The 25,153-nt window shown below is 41.5% G+C and overlaps 1 protein-coding gene across 2 annotated transcripts in view; it reads left to right on the forward strand.

The window, feature by feature from the left end:
• The window catches only part of DIAPH1 (diaphanous related formin 1), a 97,758-nt gene that overhangs the window by 39,951 nt on the left and 32,654 nt on the right, over positions 1-25,153 (forward strand). For both annotated transcript variants that reach the window (XM_027081788.1, XM_027081789.1), the window contains 5 exons: positions 361-425; positions 1,353-1,532; positions 2,672-3,403; positions 4,291-4,405; positions 4,935-4,943. In XM_027081788.1, the coding sequence (XP_026937589.1) occupies positions 361-425; positions 1,353-1,532; positions 2,672-3,403; positions 4,291-4,405; positions 4,935-4,943 (1,101 nt within the window). The remainder of the gene's footprint in view (positions 1-360; positions 426-1,352; positions 1,533-2,671; positions 3,404-4,290; positions 4,406-4,934; positions 4,944-25,153) is intronic.

Genomic DNA, 25,153 nt, shown 5'->3' on the forward strand with positions numbered 1-25,153 from the left:
TCTAGTACAGAACATTAAGAACATTTCTTTGTCTAGTACAGAACATTAAGAACATTTCTTTGTCTAGTACAGACATTGTTTGTCTAGTACAGAACATTCTTTGTCTAGTACAGAACATTAAGAACATTTCTTTGTCTAGTACAGACATTCTTTGTCTAGTACAGAACATTCTTTGTCTAGTACAGAACATTCTTTGTCTAGTACAGAACATTAAGAACATTTCTTTGTCTCGTACAGAACATTATTAAGAAAAATAAAAAGAACAAAGACTGCCCTTTGGTTATGTAGAAGGGCTTAGGCAGAGAGAGGGGAATACGAGAATTGGGAACTTGACTTCCTGACTGTTTGCCTTCTTTTTAGATCAAATGATTGATAAAACAAAGGTGGAGAAATCTGAAGCCAAAGCTACAGAGCTGGAAAAAAAGGTATGTATGAGAGATCAAAAATAATTGGAATATATCTTTCTTTATCTAAGGATTTTGATTTTTCTGACATGTGAAACAGTTACCTGTGATATATTCAGTGTTTAGCACACAGTAACAGTTCCTAGGGGAACCCTTTCTGCTGTAGGTTACTCAGTGGAGAAAGTGGTGTGGATGTGATCATGAGGAGCTAGTCAGTCGTGAGTTTGCACAGTTCTTGGGCCCCTGAGCAGGAGGAAAGACAGGTGACACTCTCATATAACATTGACAGCACTTGGGTTTGCTTGGCGACTCAGGCCTTTTATCCATAGAACAACAGGAACTGGAATATGTCTGAATTCTCTTTTTCTCTTTGATTAAGGACTCCTATTGTTTTTGTTTTTTTAATTTTTTTTTTTTTTTTTTTTGCGGTACATGGGCCTCTCACTGTTGTGGCCTCTCCCGTTGCAGAGCACAGCCTCCAGATGCGCAGGCTCAGCGGCCATGGCTCACGGGCCCAGCCGCTTCGCGGCACGTGGGATCTTCCCAGACCGGGGCACGAACCCATGTCCCCGGCACTGGCAGGCGGACTCTCAACCACTGCGCCACCAGGGAAGCCCAAGGACTCCTATTGTTGATAGGTTTTTGATCCTTGAGAATACTGGGATTGTGCACCTTAGCTGTCCTGGTTAAATGTCTTTAAAATCTTAGTTGTTGCTGTTTTTAAAAATAACTCCAAGTATAGATAGACTATGGAAATAATCCCTGGCTTCCCCCTCCTTTAACCTTGATTTTAAGGTTGAAATCATGGTGACCTTTTTTCCAGGCATCCCTTGGGTCAGTGAGCTCAATGGATCAAGGATTAGCACAAAACAGTAAATTATGGGGACTAACACCTGGCCTTTGCTGAGTTGGAGAGCTTACTGGGAGCCTGATTTCTTTCTCCTCTAGCTGGACTCAGAGTTAACAGCTCGACATGAGCTACAGGTGGAAATGAAAAAGATGGAAAGTGACTTTGAGCAGAAGCTCCAGGATCTTCAGGGAGAAAAGGATGCATTGGGTTCTGAAAAGGAAAAAATTGCCACAGAGAAACAGAACCTGGAAGCAGAAGTGTCTCAGCTCACAGGAGAGGTAATATCTGAACAGAGAAGGCAGAGTGACCTGTAACTGCCATCAGCAGCCTCAGAGTGAGCTTGTGTTGGAGCGGGACTGTCACCTTACTCCCAGGGAGGGTTCAGATACTAATAGGTAATCTAGTTAGATGGCACATATTTTTAAAATCATAAGCTGTTTTGTTTTGGAAGTAAGTAATACATAGATGGAAAATTTGGAAAATACAGAACAACACAAAGAATAGATGAGTCACAGTACTACCCAGAAATAAAGATAATAGCCTTCTAATAAATTTAGGAGTAAATACTAAATAAACTGTTCTCATATTTGCTATTTTTCTCTTATTTTAGTCATCTCTGGACAGATTTATGCCCACACACTCTCTGCAGTTATAGATATTTATATGATCTGTGATACTTGATAACTTGATCACCTAGGTGGTTATATAATTACCTGTATAGCACATATGTTAATTACATACCTAGAATATTTGATTTACTTGATCTTTGCATTTTCTTTCTTTTTTAAAAAATTAATTTATTTTATTTTTGGCTGCATTGGGTCTTTGTTGCTGCGCGCGGGCTTTCTCTAGTTGCGGTGAGCAGGGGCTACTCTTCGTTGCTGTGTGCAGGCTTCTCGTTGTGGTAGCTTCTCTTGTTGTGGAGCACGGGCTCTAGGCATGTGGGCTTCAGTAGTTGCAGCACGCAGGCTCAGTAATTGTGGCTCGCAGGCTCTAGAGCTCAGGCTCAGTAGTTGTAGTGCACAGGCTTAGTTGCTCCGCGGCATGTGGGATCTTCCCGGACCAGGGATTGAACCTGTGTCCACTGCGTTGGCAGGCAGATTCTTAACCACTGCGCCACCAGGGAAGTCCCGATCTTTGCGTTTTCTAATCAAAGGGAGAGTTTAACATAAACTTTGAAGTTGCCATTTTAATGCAAAGCATACTGAACTAGGAACATGAAGACCTGAATTCTAGTTTTGTCTCTGTCACTAAATAGCTATGTGACTTTAGGTGGAGCCTTTCAACTGTCTGACTCCTTTCACTCCCTTCATGTGTAAAGTGAGAAGTTTGGATTAAGTAACTTCTTGGGTCCTTTCCAGCCCCAGTGGTCCCTGACGTGGAGTGAGAAGTACTCCCATTGGTGTTATTTCTTTAGGTTGCCAAGCTGTCCAAGGAACTGGAAGATGCCAAGAAAGAAGTGGCTTCACTCTCCACTGCAGTTACTGCTGCAGCCCCTCCTAGCAGTGCTACTTTTCCCCCTGCCCCTCCTTTACCTGGTGACTCTGGGCCTGTCAGTCCCCCCTCACCCCCTTTACCAGGAGAGGTTAGCACAGCCTCTGCACCCCCTCTTCCTGGGGGTCGGGCCATTCCTCCTCCACCACCTCCTCCTCCTCCTCTGCCTGGGGGTGCCTACATCCCCCCACCCCCTCCTCTGCCTGGGGGTACCTGCATCCCCCCACCTCCCCCTTTGCCTGGGGGTGCCTACGTCCCCCCACCCCCTCCTCTGCCTGGGGGTGCCAGCATCCCCCCACCCCCTCCTCTGCCTGGGGGTGTTGGCATCCCCCCACCTCCCCCTTTGCCTGGGGGTGTTGGCATCCCCCCACCTCCGCCTTTGCCTGGGGGTGTTGGCATCCCCCCACCTCCGCCTTTGCCTGGGGGTGTTGGCATCCCCCCACCTCCTCCTCCCTTGCCTGGAGGACCAGGAATGCTACCTCCCCCTCCCCCTCTTCCTGGTGGAATCCCTCCACCCCCTCCATTTCCTGGAGGCCCTGGTATTCCTCCACCTCTCCCTTTTGGAGTTCCTGCAGCCCCAGTTCTGCCATTTGGATTAACCCCAAAGAAACTTTACAAGCCAGAGGTACAGCTCCGGAGGCCAAACTGGTCCAAGGTGAGAATTTCTGTCCATCTCTTCATCAGTAGATTTTAAGAGACCACTTCAGTTTCCTACTTTGTGTTTTGTGCATGGTTGGGCTTCCCTTTCTTATGGCTCACATCTGTCTGTCTTCAAGTTTCACTCATGTGTATGTTTATTCAGCAGATAATAGGCAAATCCTATACGCTGGATATCACTCGGGAGAGTTCTTCGAGCCCTATACTCTGCTACAAAACCTAAACTTATCCTTAAGTTAATATTTTTGCCCTTTTCTCTGAGGATATGAGTGCCATGGGATACCACACAGTTTGATAATAGTCATTTCACCAATCTGCAAGGTACTGATAAATTTTGCTGATCCAAAAGTCATGGATTTATGGATACAACTCCCTACCACTCCCACCCACCCCTACCCCGGTAAATAAGTTACACAGGATATGTTTGCATGGCACAGTGTGTGTTTGAGAGCGCTGTGATTCTGCATCAGCCTTTTGCTTCTGGAAACCAAGGTAAAATAAAGGAGCTTAGGGATTTGTTCATATAAAGTGAACAAATTTGGTACAGTTCACCACCCTGATGGGAAAAGTGTAATGTAGAGCAAGGGAAGATGTGAAATAAAGCCTTAATGCTTCTAAAAGTAGAGGATTTGGGGTTAGAAGGAGGATAAGCAGCATAACTGATTCTAGTTGTTGAATAATCACCGATAAACACATAACCTGGAATCATCGTCTCCTGGTCCCACCACAAAGAGCATAGCTGTTCTCTGTGTCTCAGGTTAGTCTTATTTTAGTATGATGTTGACAGTAACCAGCCAGCTGCTTCTTTTGCATCTTAATCAGTTTTCTAGGATGGAAAGTACAGAGCTCAGTTTAGTAACTCTTAACACCTGCCTGTATCCACAGTTTGTCGCTGAGGACCTTTCCCAAGACTGCTTCTGGACAAAGGTGAAGGAGGACCGATTTGAGAACAATGAACTTTTCGCCAAACTTACCCTTACCTTTTCTGCCCAGACCAAGAGTGAGTCCTTTCCTCTTTCATGCAAAGGGCCAGTGTAGGACTTAGAACATTTGTTAAGGGGATCTCCCATTTCTTTCCTTTCCCTGGGTGAGGGTTGAAGAGAGCTGGGAGTTCCTATTCAGAAGAAAATAAGCTGGTTTTGTATTCTGGGGATGCTGGAGTTGGCAAAGAGAACTGTTGCGTGTACGTATTTTTCCCCCCAGTTTTTTTGCATGTAGGTATTTTACATGCATGTAGGTATTTTACACAAGTGTAACTTGTGGGGATATGAGGTTAATGTGACAGAGCTCAGGCTGGTCTGAGAGTATCATTTTGATGATACTCTTGAATGGATTCTGGCACTGCCTTTAAGGCGCCTTCTTTAGACCTACATATGTAATTGGTAAGAGCTGAGCAGAGTCTTTAGTAGGTGAGGTGGCTGAACAACTGTGTTTGTAAAATAACAAAGAACCATATGTGATCCCTTTTCTTTTTTCCATTTCTTTCCAATATCTGATGCTTTCTCCTTCCTGGCACTTTGCTCCTGCAGCTTCAAAAGGTAAGAATACAGAAGAGCCTTGTAGTTGGGTCTCTTGAATATTAGAGAAAAAAAAATGAAACAGATGTAAAGGGATTTCTCTTTAGAAAACTAAGACTAGAAATTGGGGATTGATTTCTCTTTTGCTAGGTTTTTCTTGAGAGTCCAGAAGGACCAGTAGCTCTGATGTTAGCTGACAGGGAAGAAAATTATTTTAAGTTGAAGCTACAATATACTTGCTCTTTCTTTAGAAGGTGAGGGACAACTTAAATAATACTGTTACTTTACATTTGTGTTGTATTTTACAAATTTCAAAGTGCTTTAACATATTCTACCCTATTAGGACTGCAAAGAAACCTTATGAGGTAGGTTGGGTGTATATTATCTCCGTTCCATAGCTTACATAGCCTTATTAGTTAGGTAGCTTGCCCGAGGTTTTATATGGCCAGATCCAGGGGTCTTGACTTCTGGTCTGTCTTTTCATATAAATTCTTGCTTTTCTTTTTCACCTTCATATCTTCCCCTTTATTTTAGAAGAGCTGATCTATTTTGCCCTTTTCTTTCTTCACTTCCTAATTCTTGTGGTTTCGTGCTGTCTTGTGATGGGACACTTACAGTTATTTCCCCAGAGGGATGCAGTATTTGCAAGATATTGTCATGTACCTAATGACAGTTATAACCTAATAATTTTGTATTTCCATCTTCTTCCAGCTTTTTTGTTTATTTAGAGGTTTATTATGACCCTAGTGATGACAATTAAGTGCAACTTCAGAGCACTCCTCCCTCCCCCTGCCAGTAAATAAGCATTTTTTAAAGGCAGTTACTACTTTTTTCCTTAAGTGATCTGATGGGACTAGGCTGCACTTCATTCTAATAAGATACCTAACAGAGGGAGTTTTCTGGTGGCCTAGTGGTTAGGATTCGGTGTTTTCACTGCAGAGGCCCGGGTTTCATCCCTAGTCAGGGAATCATCCCGCATGCTGCATGGCATGACACAGCCAAAATACAAAAAAAAAAGAAAGAAAGAAAGAAAGAAAAGAAACCTGTGCCTCTGGCAGCCCCTAGTTACACATATGTATCTAGGAGTCAAAGATCACAGTGCTCAGGCCTGCCCTGTTGCCCTAGCATTCTGGGCAAAGTTGCCTTTTCCTCTAAGAGATATATCACCTTCTGAACTAAAGTTCAGCTCGGAGAATTACTTCTGCCTGCTATTAAAAATGCTGTGATAATGACCACTTATACTACTCTAGAATATCAGCAAAGACTAGTTGACAATCAAAATCAAATTTGTAAGTTCACAGAATACATCCCTGTGTTGGCCTCTGGTGTCATTTTCTTTCTGGTGGCTGCATTCTGAGTGCCACTGCAAACGTACACTGACTCGGTCCCTTTTCCTGCCTGCTCTGTCACCATCCTTCTTTTATCCTGTACATTTGTATTGCTGTTGATTGCAGTGGAGTTTTCTGCAGTTTAGTGGTTTGCCTCGGCATTTTATTCCCACTGTGAATTGGTATGTAGTGTGTGTGTATGTATATTTTTTTTTTTTTTTTTTTTTTGGCTGCGTTGGGTCTTCATTGCTGTGCAAGGGCTTTTCTCTCTAGTTGTGGCGAGCAGCATCCACTCTTCATTGCGGTGTTCGGGCTTCTCATTGCGGTGGCTTCTCATTGCGGAGCACGGGCTTTAGGCGTGCGGGCTTCAGTAGTTGTGATTTGCGGGCTCTAGAGCACAGGCTCAGTAGTTGTGGCACCCGGGCTTAGTTGCTCTGTGGCATGTGAGATCTTCCCAGACCAGGGCTTGAACCCATGTCCCCTGCATTGGCAGGCAGATTCTTAACCAATGCGCCACCAGGGAAGTCCTGGTATGTAGTGTTTTTTTTTTTTTTATTAATTAATTAATTTTTGCCTGTGTTGGGTCTTCGTTTCTGTGCGAGGGCTTTCACTAGCTGCGGCGAGCGGGGGCCACTCTTCATCGCGGTGCGCGGGCCTCTCACTGTCGTGGCCTCTCTTGTTGCGGAGCACAGGCTCCAGACGCGCAGGCTCAGTAGTTGTGGCTCACAGGCCCAGTTGCTCCGCGGCATGTGGGATCTTCCCAGACCAGGGCTCAAACCCGTGTCCCCTGCATTGGCAGGCAGATTCTCAACCACTGCGCCACCAGAGAAGCCCTGTAGTATTTTTTAAATACCTAAGCAAGACCTTATCTCATCGTTTGTTATTTTCAACAGTGTAACCAAACTTTTTAATGTTCTTTTAGCCTTCAACTTCTGCCCTGGAAACTATTTTCTGTTCATTGATGATTCTAACTTCCTGACAGCTTTGGCTCCCGCCCCCGCCCCTTAAATTATTCTTAGAAATCTCTGTATCTTAATCTGAAAGGAATAAGTATGAATTAGTCAATTTAGTTTAGTGTCAGTATTGATTTTCATGTAATAATAATCATCATTAGTAGTTTGCTGCTACTTTGACGAAGGACATTTCTAGCTAGTCTTTAAATATCTTTACTTTAGTTAGCACTTTCAGGTGTTAAATTGGCACCCTGCCTTAATTTCCCAGTCTTTTTATTAGGAAGCACTAGAGAAGGTGTTCTTGAAAATTATTAAATCATGAACAATTTTCCAAACATCCTAAATCTTACTCATTTAAAACAATTCCTGGGATAGATTTTTTGTTTTCCTATCAAACAAGTACTTATGGTTTACCCAACTCTAACAGTTATCACATGCAACGAAACCTTCCTGCTTGTCATCAACCACACTACATCTGTATGTTTCCAGTCATCTTCTCCCAAGAAACAAATGCTGCTCCCTTTAAAAATTATTTCTTCCTTGCATTTTCAGTGTTTTACTGACTTTAATGTTTGGTTTATTTTTTTCTTCTACATTTTCTTGCTTTCTTTTCCTTTGAGTTACTCTGCAAGTCTATAGTGATGCAAGCAGTATTTGAATGTCAGGGCTTGTTCTAGTGTGTATTTCTTGGTGACAGAACAGTTGCTTTGACATCGTGTACATGGGCATCAAGTAGCAGATGGAGGTGCTGCATGTGGACCCAGTGCCACAGTACCCACCGTGATCAGGGTAACTCATCTGCTCTGCCTTTTCTGATGCAGTTTTGAGCCTCCCTCTCTTGGTGCTCTGGTTGACAGACTTAATACAGACTCCTCCCAAGTAGCCCCTTTCTTTCAACATGGCCCCCCAAAAACACTTTAGTAAAAAAGACTTTAGGCTTCTAGAGTTTAGGTTTTTATCAGGTAAGGAATTTCAAGCTAAGAAAACTTCAGAGGTGAGGACTCAGAGGATCTAGAGCTCCTCAGTATGAAGGCAAGGTTTACTTTGCTTTTGGTGCTTTGAACATCTCTAGTATAACATTTCAGAATACCTTCATTCTTAATCCTTTTTTCGAGTAGGTAACCAGTTTCAGTTACCAAGTCTCTCATTCATAGCCTTAATATTGATGGTATAATTAAATGATAGATAAATACTCATTGCCACTCTATAACTATTTCATCTTCCAGATGAAGTAGAGATATGGGTTAAATAATTTTTTCAAGGCCTTATAGTAAGTGCCAGAGGCAGGATTCAGACTCCAGAGTGTGACTCCAAAGTCCTGCTCTAACCCCCTGCTTCCCAGATGTGTATGTCCCTGCCCTAAGAGCTTCTGAAAGCTTAGATCCAGACAGAAGCTTGAAGGAGATATGCTGGCTTCTGCTACCACCTCATTCATTCTGTCACAAATATTCTTAAATTGGAAGTGACTCTTATGAGTACAAAAAAGGAACAACATTAGATTAGGGAAAGTAAGATACCAGATATTTAGGGTTGAAGAAGAGAAGCCATGTTCTGATTACAGTATATTCAACTCTAGCAAAACTAATCCAGCTGGAGAAGCACGACATGCATATCTAGTACATAGACATCTTGCTTAAATGATTTCAGCCCAGTAGTTGCCAGTCTTGATGAAGAAGTTATCTGGACACAAGGTTTGCATAATATTGCATTGTTTCATCTCTCACTTGCTAAACACAACTCTCTGCTGTTTGTTAAGCATAGCTGTATCCCCCTTATATTTTAGTGGTACCTGAAACCTCCCATATACTGATGGCTCCTCCAGGAATGAACATCAAAGAAAACATCCGCCTCACTCTTGACATCTGCCTCCTGTAGGTCAAAGGTCTCGAGCCACTGCTTCATTAAGGTTCAGGAAGATGTGTGCCTTTTACTAAGAAGAGCTAAGAGAGAGGAAGTGGTTCTCAAGTTTATACTACAGATTCTTTTACGCATTTTTCTCTCTTAAGGATTATTGTCTTGTTTCTGATCTCTTGACTTTCTGTAAATCGGGAATTTACTTAGTTGATTTATTCCTTGACAGAGAATACTTTGAATTTTGATTTGATAGGCAGTGCTGTAAAACTTTTAGTCCTTTTTCACTCTCATGCTTATGGTTATCAGCCAGGAGTCTTTTTTTTTTTTTTTTTTGCGGTACGCGGGCCTGTCACTGTTGTGGCCTCTCCCGTTGCGGAGCACAGGCTCCGGACGCATAGGCTCAGCGGCCATGGCTCACGGGCCCAGCCGCTCCGCGGCATGTGGGATCTTCCTGGACCGGGGCACAGGCTCCGGACGCGCAGGCTCAGCGGCCATGGCTCACGGGCCCAGCCGCTCCGCGGCACGTGGGATCTTCCCGGACAGGGGCACGAACCTGTGCCCCCTGCATTAGCAGGCGGACTCTCAACCCCTGCGCCACCAGGGAAGCCCTCAGGAGTCTTTTATCATGGTTTCTTTGTTGAATCTGCTTCTTGAATTCCTTGGGAACATGTTCAGTAGTTAAATTTTATTCTTTTTCATCTTCTCCTAGGGAGCATTTTCATCACTGTGGTGGTGGCCTCAGGTCATTATTTGTATGTACAAGATAACTAGTTTTTCATTCTGCTTTCCTTCTCTTACTCTCTTTTGTTGATATCATGATCCCATTAAAAGTATCACCTCTTAAAACGTAGGGTGGTAAGTGATAACTGATGTCCGAAGTACAGTGATGTTTTTCTTTTTTGGTTTATTCCTTCCTTCCAAAAAAAATTCTGCTCTTGTAAGATCCACAAGCTAATCGTCCTTAGTAGGTGTGCGGCGGTGGACAATATGTAGCATTAGACCCTCTCCCTGTTAAAGTATGAGGTGCATTTCAGGAATTACGAGCATCAGAGCAGTTCTACAAGTGGTTAATAGCAGTAATGTTGAAAGAACTCTGGCTAAAAAGTAAGATCCTGGCAAAAAGCTGAGAATTTCATAAACAGTAACAATATTCTAATTAGGATTTGACTGTCGGCCCAGATTCCAAGGTTTGTGCTGTAGTCGTGCAAGTCTGAACTATTGGTGACAAGCGGTAGGTTTACCTGTCTACTGCTGTCCCAGAACCTTCTTGCTTACGGCTTCAGTCTACAACAGGAGCCTGTGTTGGGGAAGCAATCCCATCTTTCCCAAAAGGGATCTAAGGGTCTTTTTCCTTTTCCCTGTGATCCTTTTCTGTCCACTAGGTAGCACCCACCCAGTTGGATCTTTATCAGGAAACACCTTAGTGAATCTTTACAGCCTCTGCAACTTTATCCTCTAGAAATAAGATTTTCTAAGAGCTCCTCATGCTCCACCTTAGTCAGTGATTCTTTTGGCAGAAGGGTGTCTGTTTCATCAGTTCCCTACCCTTTCAAGTGTATAAGATTAGGACCAGAAGTGCTGCTCAAGTGAACATTTGTCTTTTAATTACTTGCTACTCTTGGATTTTGAGCAGGGTCAGGCCATTAGCTCAAAGCAGTTGGGAAGTTCTGTAATATCAGATAGTACTCCCTTGTGATTTAAAAACATAAATCTACCTGTATCACCTGGGGTTATGAGGACTCCTGCATGTGGAATAAGTACCACACTTCCTCTGGGTTGTGATCTCCCATCATCAGTGGTATAAAAGAAGAACCGCAACTACCCCCTCACATATCCCTCAGAACTCCAAACCTTGCCATCACTATTTGCCTTGAACCCACTGGATCTAATATTGTGTCATTTATCTAGGTTTATGTCACTCACCACAGGAAGGCGCAGACTCCCAGGTTCCCCTCATCTCCCATACTCGAATCCCCATAGGTTCTGTGTGTCTCCTATTCTGCCTCCTCCTGCCATCCCACCTGAGCTCTTGAAACCTGTCCACTGTGCCCTCAGGAATTCATGGTCCATTACTAACAAAATCTCCTATATCATCGACTTCACTTTGTTGCTCTAACAGAAACCAGGCTTTCCCTTTTGCCCTCTCGTGTGTTTTTTTTTTCCTCTCATAAACCTCACCCCAGTGGACCTGAAGATGGGGTAGATGTCCTCTTTGTTCTTCATTGCCACTTTCAGATCAGTCCACCTTTTTCTTTCCTAAAAACCCATAATTTTGAATCTCATGACATCAAGTCATAATCACCCAATTTCTCTCTTTGTGCTGTTGTCTACTAACACCCCAATTTATTCCTCTGTAGTACTCCAGTGCTGTTTCTTAAATCTTAGCAATTTCTGTATAAAAGGGTCATGATCCTCCCAATATTCTGGCCTCACATTTCCTGGCACTCTTCTTTTCTAGTGATGATCTGTCCTTCACCCCATCTCACCCATCTGTCTTACGGTCATCACCAGAACTGCAGCCCCTCCACGATCTCAATTTCATACCACCCACCTTCCATTTTTTTTCTTGTGAAAGATATAGTTTATGTCCAAAAAATATGTATCTATTGTTGCTGTAAAAACTAGATGTAATGCTAAGTGAAGAGAAATTGAACCATAGTAGCAGCACAAAATAAAATGCTGAAATAGTTTCATTCTAGAGAACACAAGACAGGTCACAGAATTCAAAACAGGGTGCTGTGGATGTGAGTTTAGAAACAGAAAAAAGATGAGAGGGTATTTCTTAATAGTACCACCTTCTATCTTTTTACCTTGCTGTCTTTGGTACCCTGACCCCAACAATCCTCCAGCCCTACTGAGACGCCACTCCATTTATCCTTCAGTTTTCACTGTCCTTCACCCCCTTGAAGACTTCACTTTCTTCAGGTAAAATTATCATTAATAATTATAATAACCCTTCCCTAGGTTTTTTTTTTTTTTTCTTTCCCCATTTCTCTCTCATTTCATCTTACTTGGTTTGCAAGATCACAGTCCTGGTTATTAATTCCATCTCTATCCACCCTGCACCTGTAGCGGTGCAAGTGGACACACTGGAGAAAAGGATACAACTTGCTCTCCTTGATACACTTTCTTCTCTTGGCTTTCAGGACAGCAGGGTCTCTTTCTCCTGCCTCACTGGCTGTTTTTTCTCCTGTCTCTCCTCTGCTCAGTTGGCAATATTGCTTGGCCTTGCCAGGCAACAGATATTAAACATTTCTAGTCCATTCAGTTTCCTACTCTCCTAAATGATTATTTCGCACCTCTTCTCTCCTCAAAGGCCCAGCACCTCCCTCATCCTCATTCTTAGTTGAGGATGTTTTCTTTCTACTTCACTGAGAAAATTGAATTAGAAGAGGAGCTTCCACAGACTCCCACCATTACTTTTACCTACTTTCTGTGTCTTCCACTGTGACCATGTTCCTGTCTAAAGCCAGTTTCTGGGCCAACGTGATATCCTCATTTCAACAAATGTATAGAATACACTGAAAGTATAAAATCTCCTTCTCCCCTCTCGACCATGGTTAACCATACCTTTCATATGCATATGTTATTCTAATAAAGGAATAGGTAAAATCCTTTTCTCCTTTAGTTCAGGAAAGAAAATGTAGGAAATTTTCAAATAGAACCGTACTGGAAAATTAAGGGGCAGGGGAATTAAAAGATAAAATTATAGAAATGTGAAGGTATATACATATTTTTAATGTAATGTGTGTGATCCCATTTGGTATCCACTGCTCTGCCTTTTGCTTGACATGTTTTAGCATCTCTTGATATCATTAGATCTACCTCATTTCTTTTTTCTTCTTTTTTTTAAATTGAAGTATAGTTGATTTACAATGCTGTGTTAGTTTCTGGTGTACAGCACAGTGATTCAATTATACGTATATATATTCTTTTTCATATTCTGCCTCATTATTTTTAATGGATAGTTGAATTCTGTCAGATAAATAGTACAAGACGATCCCTTATTGAGAATTTAAATTACTGATTTTTTATATAACAACAAACAATGCTGCCAGAAATATTTTATATTTATCCCTGCATACTTGCATTTCTGCACGGTAAATTCTTAAAGTAAAATTTCTGGGCCCAAATTACTAGGTGTAGGATTGTACCACTTTACACTTCCACCAGGAATAAGAAACTATTATAATTTCTGATAGGGCAAAAGTGTTACCTTGTTTTAATCTGACCACTAATGAGACTGAACCAAAGGTTATCCATCATACCTTGACTCTCTCCTCATCTGTAAAATGAGATAGATAAACCTAAAGATACCTTTCAGTTCTAAACTTATGGTTCTCTTACTGTATTTTCCTTTTTTCCTTGAATAAGCTGTCTTCGGTGTTATCTGTCTACATCTCACTCTTGTTTTGACAGCTTTCTAAGTTCTTGTGTTGGTTTACTTGTTTTGGTCTGAGTTTCATGCATCTTATCCCATGCACTGGGGCCAGGCATTAGGACTTCCTCCTTGCTTACAACCAGTATTTGGGGATAGAGAGCTAAACTGGTGTAAAACTTTAAAACTTTTGCATGAAGCCTGCTGGTATAGATTCCACGGAAGACTTACTGGTGGAGATTTAAGGGAGGGTGTAATCAGATAAAGATAATTAAACTTTAATTCCTTCTAAACTAGAGGAATTTGATATATTTTATCTGCAGTGTGCTCTTCTCCTTTTTCACCACCAGATGGCACATGGAGCTCTTTTATTTTCGATGTGTCATTGTTACGTCTGGTAGTGACGCAGTCACGTTAGAGAGAGGCAACCTCTGTTGTTTTCAAATACACACTGCCTGGTATGCTGCCCTCTACCTGTCAGGAAATTCACTTGGAGGACTGATAGTAAAACGAAGACAGGAAGCTATAACTTGCCCTTTAACGAAAGCATCTTGTCCTGTTGCAGCTTGTATTTTTATAGGAGCAATATTAGTGCTCTTTTGGGGGCCCAGAGGCTGGAGAATGCTTTTGAGTTTGTTTTTGTTTTAGTCTGATATTTTCATGAAAGCATAGCCTTCATTTCAGAGGGCTTAAAGAGGGGCTTAAATTTTACCAGCTTGGTAGTTCATTTTGTAATCCCATTATATACACATTCCTAACACCATCTTTGTCTCAATTTCTGCTGAATAGCTACTTTAGGCACACAATAGAACTACCCACTGATTATATACTGATAATTTCCCAGGGATACTATACTGAATTTCCTTCAGGGAATTCCCCTAGCCTGTCTTGGGTAGAATTTGCTGCTGCAGAAAGGCTTTTACAGTCAACCCTTCTGTCATTTGTTAACTCCTGATTATCTTAAAATAATCCCAGTTTTAGAGCCTCTTTCTAGCTATTCAGACTTTAGTTTGTGCCTCTGTTACTATTCTAGACATAAACAGACTGAAACTGTATCTTTTAAACCCAAGGTCCTATCTCCCATTACCTACAGATTCCAGATTTTATTTCTGACAAAATGTTCTTTTATATGGCATTGGCTGAGACTCAGGCCATCTGCCATGGGATGAGTATTGCCTAAATTTCTGTCAACTTAGTGCAGTTAGTCCTTATCCTTAAATATCTATTTCTACCAGTAATTCCCAGACTTCAGTGTGCATAAGGATTACATGAGGAGTTTGTTAAAGGTATAAATTCCTGGGCTCCACCTCCAGAGATTCCAAGGACTGTAGAAGGGTATGTTTTTAACAAGCTCCTCATGTAATACACTAATATGGCTTGATCCATTGCTTCAGTATTTATTTCTTTTTCCATTTTCTGCTCGCTGTCTTCCCACTCTCTGCCGTAGTCTAGAAGCTGATTTCTACTTTTTCTTGTAATAACATTTTGATGTGTCTATCAGAGTGAGTGTTGTACAATTATTCTTGTTTTTATGGAGGTCATGCATGATCAATTAGGAAACAATCTGACATTTTCTGTTAACTGGTACCACACTTGCTTTTACAAAATTCTTTTCTTGCCATCCTCCCAGCCAGGCCTCGACAGGCATCTTAGAAGGATGGTTCTAAAGAAGTTCTCTGGAGTCAGTGAAGTAGCTGGGAAGCACTTCGAGACTGACTAGCCTGGAGAGGGTGGATGGAGGGCAGATGATGAGAGGTCTCTCAGGCCCACACAGCAAAGATGGAGCTGTGAGGAACTAGAGGAAGTCCAGATCATGATGAAAGATGTTACAGCTGTGCAGCTATAACTCTTATTCAAGTTTGGTTGTTCTCTCACCATGGAGACCTGGAGTTGGTAGGGATTAGAGACGTGTGTAGGAAGAGGAATGGGATCTCAGGGAGATGTGAGAGCAGAGCTGGGCTTCGGATGGGTTTTGCAGAAGAGTGATCCAGTGCTTTATGGGCTCCTACTGGAGCCCAACAGTGCTGCCTCAAGGAAAAAGCACTGTTCTGAGGATCCCTTGTAGTCTTTGGGAATCATTCGGTCTGAACTTGCTTTTCTGTTGGTATGGGACAAATCTGCCTCCTAACATGAGGTTGGGAAGACTAGTTTTCAGGGAGTACAGAGGGTGTCTCCACTATAGAATATTTCCTCTGGGACTTTTCTTTCTGCATCTCTATTATCTATTTTTTATGTAGGTGATATAGGTAGTTCAGAAGTAAAGATGATATTTTTAAAAAGTCTTAATTCCCTTCCTAGTATTCATGCATCCCAACCTTCTCCCTCTCTGTCTGTGCCATGTAGCTTGCGGGGTCTTAGTTCCCCAACCAGGGATTGAACCCGGGCCACAGCAGTGAAAGCACTGAGTCCTAACCACTGGACTGCCAGGGAACTCCCTAGAAGTAACCATTTTTATTAATTTCTTTTAGAATTTTTGAAAAATGCAGTTGTAGCAAATACTAATTATAGATTCTTATCCTCCCTCCCCTTACCAAAAGCACTGTCTATACTGTTCTATACCTTGCTTCTATATCCTGGAGATTTTTCTTATGAGTACATAGAGATCTTTCTCATTAAAAAAAAATTCTAAATTAAAAATTTTTTTTAGTTACCACTTTTATAATGAACAGTACGAAAAAACAGAAATACATATAGTAATGAAGTAATCTGTCCTTTTTTTGGAAACAGTCCCTGCAGTAACCCATTTGATCTGATTGCATTTTAGTGTGAACGTGTCCTTGTGTCCTCCCTGCTTTCCTTGCAAACTCTTTCATGTAACGACTAAACAGTTAGTTACCAACACCAACTCTAAATGTACAGCAATTCATACTAGAGCCTTACAGCCACTGTGGTATGGGGAAGAGAGACTTGAGAATTTCTGCTAAGGGGCCTTCCAGACCTCCAGCTACTTCCCTGGAGTAGGAGCCGAGCTTTGTGTCACTAGCACAGGGACACTACCCGTAAAAGGGTATGGCCTTCCTACTTAGTTTTTGTTCTGGAGATAATTGCTGTAGAACTTAATACCCTGTAACTATCCCATTTTATGACTCTGGTCCATCACCTTTGGAGCAACATAGAAGAATGCTCATGATACAGTGTTAGGTGGGAAAATGCAGGAAACAATTATATTCAACCCTTATTGCAATTGTGTTTTACAGAAAAAAATGCAGAAGTAAAAGTCTGAAAGGGAATATACCAGAATATTATAACAGATTTTGTTAGGGTGCTAGACTTTTTTTTCTTTCAACTTTTCTATACTGTGGTCTCTTAGTTTTATAATGGGAAAGACAAAAGGCTTAAGAAGGAAATTTGCTAGTGTCCAGAATGCTTGAAAAGGGGGTTTCTAGAGTATTTGGACCTAATAGATTAATTTCTGCAAGGCAGAGTGCTAATGCCCAGTTCTGTAGAGCAGGTAACAGCATCTTTTACTTCATTCTCCCTAATGATCCTAGCCTGCTTCTCTTTGAAAAGTCAGATTACAACTTAAAAAGCTATTTGTTCTCTTTTCCGCTACCCTGGGTAAGGGAGCCCCAGTTATACAACAAAAGGGCATTGGTAGCCCCATGTCTGCAAGATGGGATGGAATCATTCATCCCTCCTGATCCTTCAGCAATCCCAACTCTGTTCTTAAAGTCAGTGATATTTTCTCTTGGATCTATTAGATGAAAAGATAAGGCACTCTCCTGTCTGTCTGTGTGTGTTTAAATTTCCTCTTTGCAAGAAAAACTGCTAAAATCCTTCCAAGAAGAATGTCCCCCTTTTCCTGTTCTCCTTGCATTCCTGTTCTGCTTGCATTTTTCTTTTCAGCCACGGGGCGTGCGCAGTTGAGCCATTTTGGCTCAGATTCCAGATTGTGAGGTCAGAGACCAGGGATTGGAGGAGACTATCAGGTGACTTTCTGTAACAGTGATGATGGTCCAGCCCTCATCCCCACCCCTTCCCTCCCCCCTCCGCCCACTCTTTCCTGGCTTCCACCTTAGGAACAAAGAAAGGGAAAAAACAGCAGTGTGACGAAAACCAGCAGCTGCGTCTGCAGACTCAGGCTGGGGGCTGGGTGTTTATTCCATCTGTTCTCTTTGTTATTCTTTTACCCTGTTACTTCCCCTCCCAAAACCCAGAATAAAATGGAGGGTATTTCTAGGATTCTTTGTTACAGAGAATGGGTTAGAATTCTGCAGTTTACTCCGTGTTTAGGTTGGGGGCCGAGGGAGGTAGGCTGAGCAGAGATTAAAACTGTTCCCAGCACCTAGGAAAAGATGAACGTATTTTGTCTTCTCATTCCATTTTGTCCCAGAATTCCTATTTAATGTCAGATACAGTGACAGAGGCTTATCACCCATTCTTTCTAATTATTAAAACAATGCTCCCTAATAGGTATTATCTTCATTTTATAACCGACAGTTACGAAGTATAGAATAGTTAACATGTCCTTTGCTTACTGAGAGCTTATAGCAAGTAAATACCAAGCCAGGATTTGACCCCAGGTCTCTTGGGCTCAGAATCCAGCATTATTGAAGGGAGTGGCAAGAAGGCAGGAATGTCAGAAAAACCTGAGATGCTAGCTGCTGGGGACTGTCCTGGCACTGTGGCAGTGTTCTTTGCTTTTCACAAGTGACGAGTGTCCTGATTTCTTCAACAAGTAAATCTCAGAGGATAAAAGGAGATGGAAGGGAACATATACGTTAAAAGAGAGTCTAAAAATACGTCAACCCCTTATACAGATCCTGATTCATTTTTTAAAGGAAGGAAAAGTCTTTATTCCCAGCGCCTTATTTTGATGCCTTTTCTCCTGCCCTCTCATGCACCTGTTCCCTTACATAAACCCGTCCTACCCTTTTGCTGACTTGCTTGGGGCAGTGCCTGTCCTTCTAGCCCCTACCCACCCACATCTCGGAAGCTGATCTCATTGTTAGCACTCCCTTATTGAGTCACCATCCTGGGTGTGCTGGGAAAGTATCTGTGAGAAGCTCAATGACTGTATTGTCTGAATGAGCAAATGCTTGTGAAGTGCCCAGATTCTGAACGCTGCGTTTCTGCCACCCTTTCATACTTCTGTTTGCCCCCTTCTTGCTAACTCAGCATTTGGTTCTTGTAGATTTGGAATTCTGTCTGGCTTTGTTCTTGACCTTCAGATTTATCCATCTCTGCCACTTAGCTCCATCCTTCCTTACAGCTTGCACATCCATGATGGCCCAGTTCTGTTGGATTTAGCAGATAGGTATTTATTTTGGCCAAGAGGTCAGTGACAGAAATCTGGTTACCTTTGGGCAGGAATAACAGCTGTTCAACTGGCATGCGGTTTATCTGTTCCCCCACAGTTCCCACCGAGGTGTATACCTACAAGTGGCTTTGAGGTACTGAATTTTTCCCCCCGTGCATATTACAGCTACGGGGAGTATAAAGTAGGAATCCCCCACATGGGCTGCTTCTTACATTAGCACATGATAGGGCTCTCTTGCTCTGTCCCCTTCCCAGAATCAAAAGAGTTAGTGTAGAGCTTAACAGACATGGTTTATTGTATGCTGGGTGGACTTGGTGATTCTATAGCTATGTTATCCTCAGAGAAAGTTTGTTGTTATTTCCTAGAGGTCTAACTAAGTATTCTCGTCTTTCAGATATGCTAGGGAGACCTAGGCCTCTTCCACAAAGACCCTGTTTTTTTAGAGAGAACTGTAGTGGTACCAGAGTCCACTTTTTTTTTTCTAACTTCCTATTATGATTCTGTGCTCATGTGTGTTGTATGTATTGCCATTATCTCACTTTATGGACATTGGGTAAACTCACATGTTTGTGCTGCCTCATTTAAGTAGTGGAAACCGTTCGTGCCTTAGATCCACAGATTTTTCAACATATTTCTGCTTTTTCCATCTTTCTCCTGTCTTCTCTTTTAGTCATAAAGTATTTAGTTTACTCAAGGGAGCTGTAGCATAAGACTATGGAGGGTGTTCCCTGTAGAATAGGGACAAATGCCGCAGGCTTCATCCTGGGCAGAGCAAGTAGTGTGTGGTCCTGAGACAATAAGTGAGAATTAAGGATAGGTGGAGTTGTTTTATAGATCAGCCTGAATCTTTCATCCCTTCAGGTGTAACTGGCTTTAGAGCCAGTCTGTGTTCTCAGCAGTATTTCACCAAAGTCCTTTTTCCTATCCCACTTAGTCACTCCCACCTGTGATTCTTAGGCACTTAGTTGCCAGGATGTCAGGCAACTCCCCACTCCTCCATTTCCTGTTTGTGGTCTTCATTGAGAGAAGCCTGCAGCAGGAATTCCTGGGGAAGTGATGGCTATAGCTGTGGGACTCCGGAGGCCATTAGCTCTTTCTTAAGTTGGGGAATACTGTGCTGAGATGGACCTCCCTTCCGTTCTGCAGGCTCTTAGAAACTGTTAATAATCATAACCAAAGTATAACTGGGACTCTGGCTGCTGTTGTGCCTTGACTCTGCTCTCTTTAGAAACGGAGAATTATTTTCTTTTCTTAGCCTCAATTTCTACCCTCTGAAATTTAGAGTTAAAACATAATTTTCAAGATTCATGACAAAATTGCTTGGACTCTGTAGGATTGATTCTTTTGACATATGCAAAAATAGCAAAAAAAGAAAAATAGGGTCCGTGTGTTGGACAGCAGGGGGTGCCCTTTCCCTTTGCTTTGTTGCCTGGCACTCCCTGCTGCATTCAGCCATTTTAGATAGATTGTTTTTGCTCCCAGCTAACTCCATTTTGTGTTTGTGACGCAGGAAAAAAAAATTCTGCAAGGGAGGAGCCTGGCTGGGGGAGGGAGTGAGACAGGCTGAGGCAGGGCTTCGGATCTTTACTCAGCACTTGTTCATCAGGGACTTACCTTGCTGCAGGCTGCCTGCATCCTGAGCAATAGATGCAGCAAGTCCCTGCCAGCTGAGCGAAGAACAGAGTGATGCCTGGCTACTGGACGCCTACTAACCGTGGCTGGGTGCTGGTTTTGAGACAGCATGCAGGACATCCCCTTTGCCTTATGAAGAATCTAAGCCTGGCTTCGGTGGTTTTTACCACAGAGATATTTAGGCTGGTATCCTCAATTAAAGAATCGGCTAAGAAGAAAAGATACCCTTTTCTCTGAGTTGTCTGAGAAGAATCAGATGCCCTAATGACTTCAGGGAAACAATACGAGTTAAAAAACAAACTTTTATTTTTGAAAATGTAACCTCTCCCCACACACATATATAATACGTACATACATACACACACACGCACACACACACATATATGCGAAGAAAATAGTATGAATACCTGTCTCCATCACCCAGTTTCAAAACTTAACTCATGGCCAGTCTTGTTTCATGTACCTGCATCAGCCTCCTCTTCACCACCCCAGTTATTGTAAAGCATATATCATTTAATATCCTTAAGTAGTTGAGAATGTGTATGAAAAAATAAGGACTTTTGAAAAAAAGAGAGAATTGTATTATCGCATCTGAAAAATTCTTTAATATCGCATATCCACTCAGTATTCTTAAAGTAGTATTTTTTGAAGTTTGTTCATCTGAATCAGAGGCACACACAGTCTATACATTACAGTTGGTTGATGTCTCTATAGGTTCCCTCTCTAGCTTGCCTTTGTCTCTTATTTTTTTATCTTGCAGTTTGTGTATAGACTTAATTTCTTAAGGAGAGAGGGAGGATCTCTCAGGTTGGGATTGAGAAGATTCAGAGCCAAACTTCTCTTCTTCACACAGCGGAGCCTCCCATCTTCAGGATTTCCCCAGAGGTGATGGGAGAGGAGGTGAAGGCACAGTGCTCTGCAGCCTTCAGAGGGAGAAGGGACTGGAGTCTTTTACTAGGAGAGTGGCTTGTTTCTCCTGACATGATAGCCTGTTACCTACCCAAAGTCTTTAGAAAAGTTTGCAGACTGCTCTCAACAGAGAACATGGTCAAAGTGGACCATGCTGTTTCCTGGGAATTAAAGGAGAGGTTTTAAGCTTTGGGACACCAAATTTATCTGTTCTTTAATAGCTGCATCTCTAGAGTGATTCCAGGTCCTCAGCTTTATCTCCCAAACCTTTCTTTTTACTTAATTGGCAGCCTTTCTCCCTGATCAGACTTAATTAGTTAGTAATACTTCATAGACTGTTCTGCAGGAAGAAAAAATATCATGTTGTGTGGGGAACGGGCACATGAGAAAATTCTTTCATGGCTTTGGGATTTTAACATCCCCATGACCTTGTTGGAGATAACCCCAGGGACGGACCTGGATGCAGATGATGAGATGAAATCTCTTGGTGTTCTTTTTCCCCTTTTGGAAATGGGTCAGTGACTCTGACTTTCAGCAGCCACAGCAGGCAGTCTATTCCCTTGCTTTGTGGGAGAGCACAGGTTACAGAAGGGAAGTTGCAGTAGTTGACTTCTTGGCAAGGCTGGCAGGGCAGTGGTAAAGTCTGGTCCTTGGAGACTAGGTTGGCCAACTGCCTAGTTTGGAAGCTGTAGTTCCCATTAACCAAAGTGCTAATTTTTAGGTTCTCTCTTCATGTTTAAACTTTTATGGTTAAATATAATAAAAATATAGAAAGTACATAAAACAGATGTGCAACTTAGTGAATTATTATAAGGTGAATACCCTTGAAATGTCACATGTCAGGAGATAGAAACTTTCCAGGAGACTCCTAGGAACATCCATGTGCCTCTTCTCCTCTAAAAGAAACCAAAATCCCGACTTAAGGTATGGTCTCCATTTTTTGAAAAAGCTTTATCACCCAAGTTTATATTCCTGAACACTATAGTTTAGTTCTACCCATGTTTTTTAATGTCTTCTTTTTTTTTCTTTAAATTTTATTTATTTATTTATTATCTTCGGCTGTGTTGGGTCTTTGTTGCTGCGCATGGGGTTTCTCTAGTTGCGGCGAGTGGGGGCTACTGTTCATTGCGGTGCACAGGCTTCTCATTGTGGTGACTTCTCTTGTGGAGCATGGGCTCTGGGTGTGTGGGCTTCATTAGTTGCGGCATGCGGGCTCAGTAGTTGTGGCTCACAGGCTCTAGAGCACAGGCTCAGTGGTTGTGGCACATGGGCTTAGTTGCTCCGTGGCATGTGGGATCTTCCTGGACCAGGGCTCGAACCCGTGTCCCCTGCATTGGCAGACGGATTCTTAACCACTGTGCCACCAGGGAAGCCCCTTAATGTCTTCTTTATGTCTTAAATCTATTGGCTTTTTCCTCTTTCTCTTTTTTTTCCCCCTTGCAGTTAATTTGTTGTAAAAAACTGTATCATTAGTCTGTGGAGTTTCCCATAATATCAACTTTGCGATTGTATTCGCAGTGTAGTGTGTGATTTCTGTCCTGTGTATTTGGTGTAAATTGGTAATTGGATCTAGAGGCTTAATCAGAACTAGGCTCCATTTGTTTGTCTTTCACCAAGACTTCTTCATAATAGGTGTTAGGTTCCTCTTCAGAAGGCACATAATATGTGGCTGTCCCCTCTGTGATGTTAGCAGCTGTTGATTCTCAATACATAGATCTGTTCATTCATTACGATTGCAAAATGGTGCTATGCCAAACAAAAGGAATTCCTGATATATCCTAGATATAATTCCTTTGTCCTTCTCTGACTTTGTGGCTTTTCGCTTTTTTAAATAAATTTATTTATTTATTTTTGGCTGTATTTGGTCTTCATTGCGCGCGCAGGCTTTCTCTAGTTGCGGCAAGCAGGGGCTGCTCTTCATTGTGGTGTGCAGGCTTCTCGTGGCGATGGCTTCTCGTTGCAAAGCATGGGCTCTAGGCACGTGGGCTTAAGTAGTTGTGGCACGTGGGCTCAGTAGTTGTGGCTCACGGGCTTAGTTGCTCCACGGCATATGGGATCTTCCTGGACCAGGGCTTGAACCTGTGTCCCCTACATTGGCAGGCGGATTCTTAACCACTGAGCCACAAGGGAAACCTACTTTTTTTTTTTTTTAACAGTGTCTCAATATAAACAGTGTCTTTATATAAAGTGCTTAGATTTACTAGTGTTTTCCTTTATGAGTAATGCATCTGTGGCTTATTTAAGAAATCCTTTAGTCATCAAGATAATTAATCCTATAGCTTTTCCATTCACATTAAGGTTTTTAATTAATCTGTAGTTGATTTATTTGCATATGGGTACAATTGCTTTTTTTCATACGGACACTTAGTTCCAGTCCCATTTATTGGGAAGTCTGACATGCTCAGTCTGTTATATCGAGTGCTCTTTTACACCTGGGTCTGTTTTCTGGACTGTGCTCTCCTTGTTGATCATTTTATCTATCCCAATGCCGGTACCATACGATCTTGATTTATTACTGTTATAAAGTGTATTAATCTCCTATCTTTTGCTGCTTTTCCAAGAATGTCTTAGCTGTTCTTCTTTGTATTTCCATATAAATTTTAGAATCAGCTTGTCAACTTAAAAAAAGAACCCTGTTGGAATTTTTATTCTACTGACTCTATAAACCAATCTGGGAAGAATTGGTATCTTGTTATCAAGTCTTTTAATCTATGGATCTTAAAATCTACATTCACTTATTTATCATTTTTAATGTTTTTCAGAAAAGCTATATTGTTTCTCCTAGAGGTCTTACACAACTTTTATGAAATTTATTCCTAGGTGCTTCATATTTTTATATGATATTTAAAATTTCTTTATAGATTATTTTGGATTTTTTTATACTGATAATCAGTATCTTCAGATGAGAGTGTTATTTCTTCTTTTCTAATGCTTAAGATTTTTTTCTTGCCTTACTGCACTGGCTCAGACCTCCAGCCAGTGTTGTTGAATGAAGTGGTAATGATGAATATTCTTCTCTTGCTCCTAATCTCAAAGTTTTCAACATTTTACCTTTAAGCATGGTTTTTGCCTTCAACTTTTGGTAAGTACTCTGTCGAATTAAGGAAGTTCTCTTGTATTCCTACTTTGCTGAGAGTATTTTTCATGAATGGGTACTGAATTTGATCAAATGCTTTTTTGTATTGTTAAGATTATCACATAATTTTTCTCCTTCAGTCTGTAATTGTGGTGAAGCATAATAATTGGCTTCTCTTACACTAATCTTGCATTCCTAAAATAAATCCAATTTGGGCATTATATATTATCCTTTTTATTTTATATCGTTTAATTCAGTTTGTTGGTATTTCAAGAATTTTATGCTTATAAGTAAAAGTAACCTATGATTTTTTGTTCTTTTACATTTTGCTATTAAGATTATACTAGCCTCATAGTGTGACTTGAGGAATATTTCCATTTTCTGTACTGTGGAAGAATTTTTACATACAATTAGGGGAATTATTTACTCGACTGTTTGAAATAATTGGCTGGTGAAGTCATCTGGGTCTCCTAGGAAATACTGACTACCAATTTAATAGCTTTCATAGTTATAGGGACTGATCAGGTTTTCTCTTATTGAGTCAGTTTTGGTAAGTTACATTTTTCTAGAAATTTGTCCATTTCATCTAGATTCTCACATATATTTTGTATGAAATTATTTACTTTAATGCCTGAAGCATATTTATTCATTTCTGTTTTTGTTTTTGCTTTTGTTTTTTGTGGTGCTTGTTCCCGACGTTGGATGCCTAATTGCTCTCTCTCATTTTTAAATACTGATCAGTCTCACCAGAGGTTTTCTGAATTTACGAGTCTTAAAAAAAAAAAAAAAAAAAACTGTTGGCTTTGTTAATCTCTGTTATAGATCATTAATTTCTGCTTTT

This window comes from Aethalodelphis obliquidens, unplaced genomic scaffold, assembly GCF_003676395.1.
Source record: "Aethalodelphis obliquidens isolate GAN/ISIS:26980383/991018 unplaced genomic scaffold, ASM367639v1 scaffold45, whole genome shotgun sequence".
Lineage (NCBI taxonomy): Eukaryota > Metazoa > Chordata > Mammalia > Artiodactyla > Delphinidae > Aethalodelphis > Aethalodelphis obliquidens.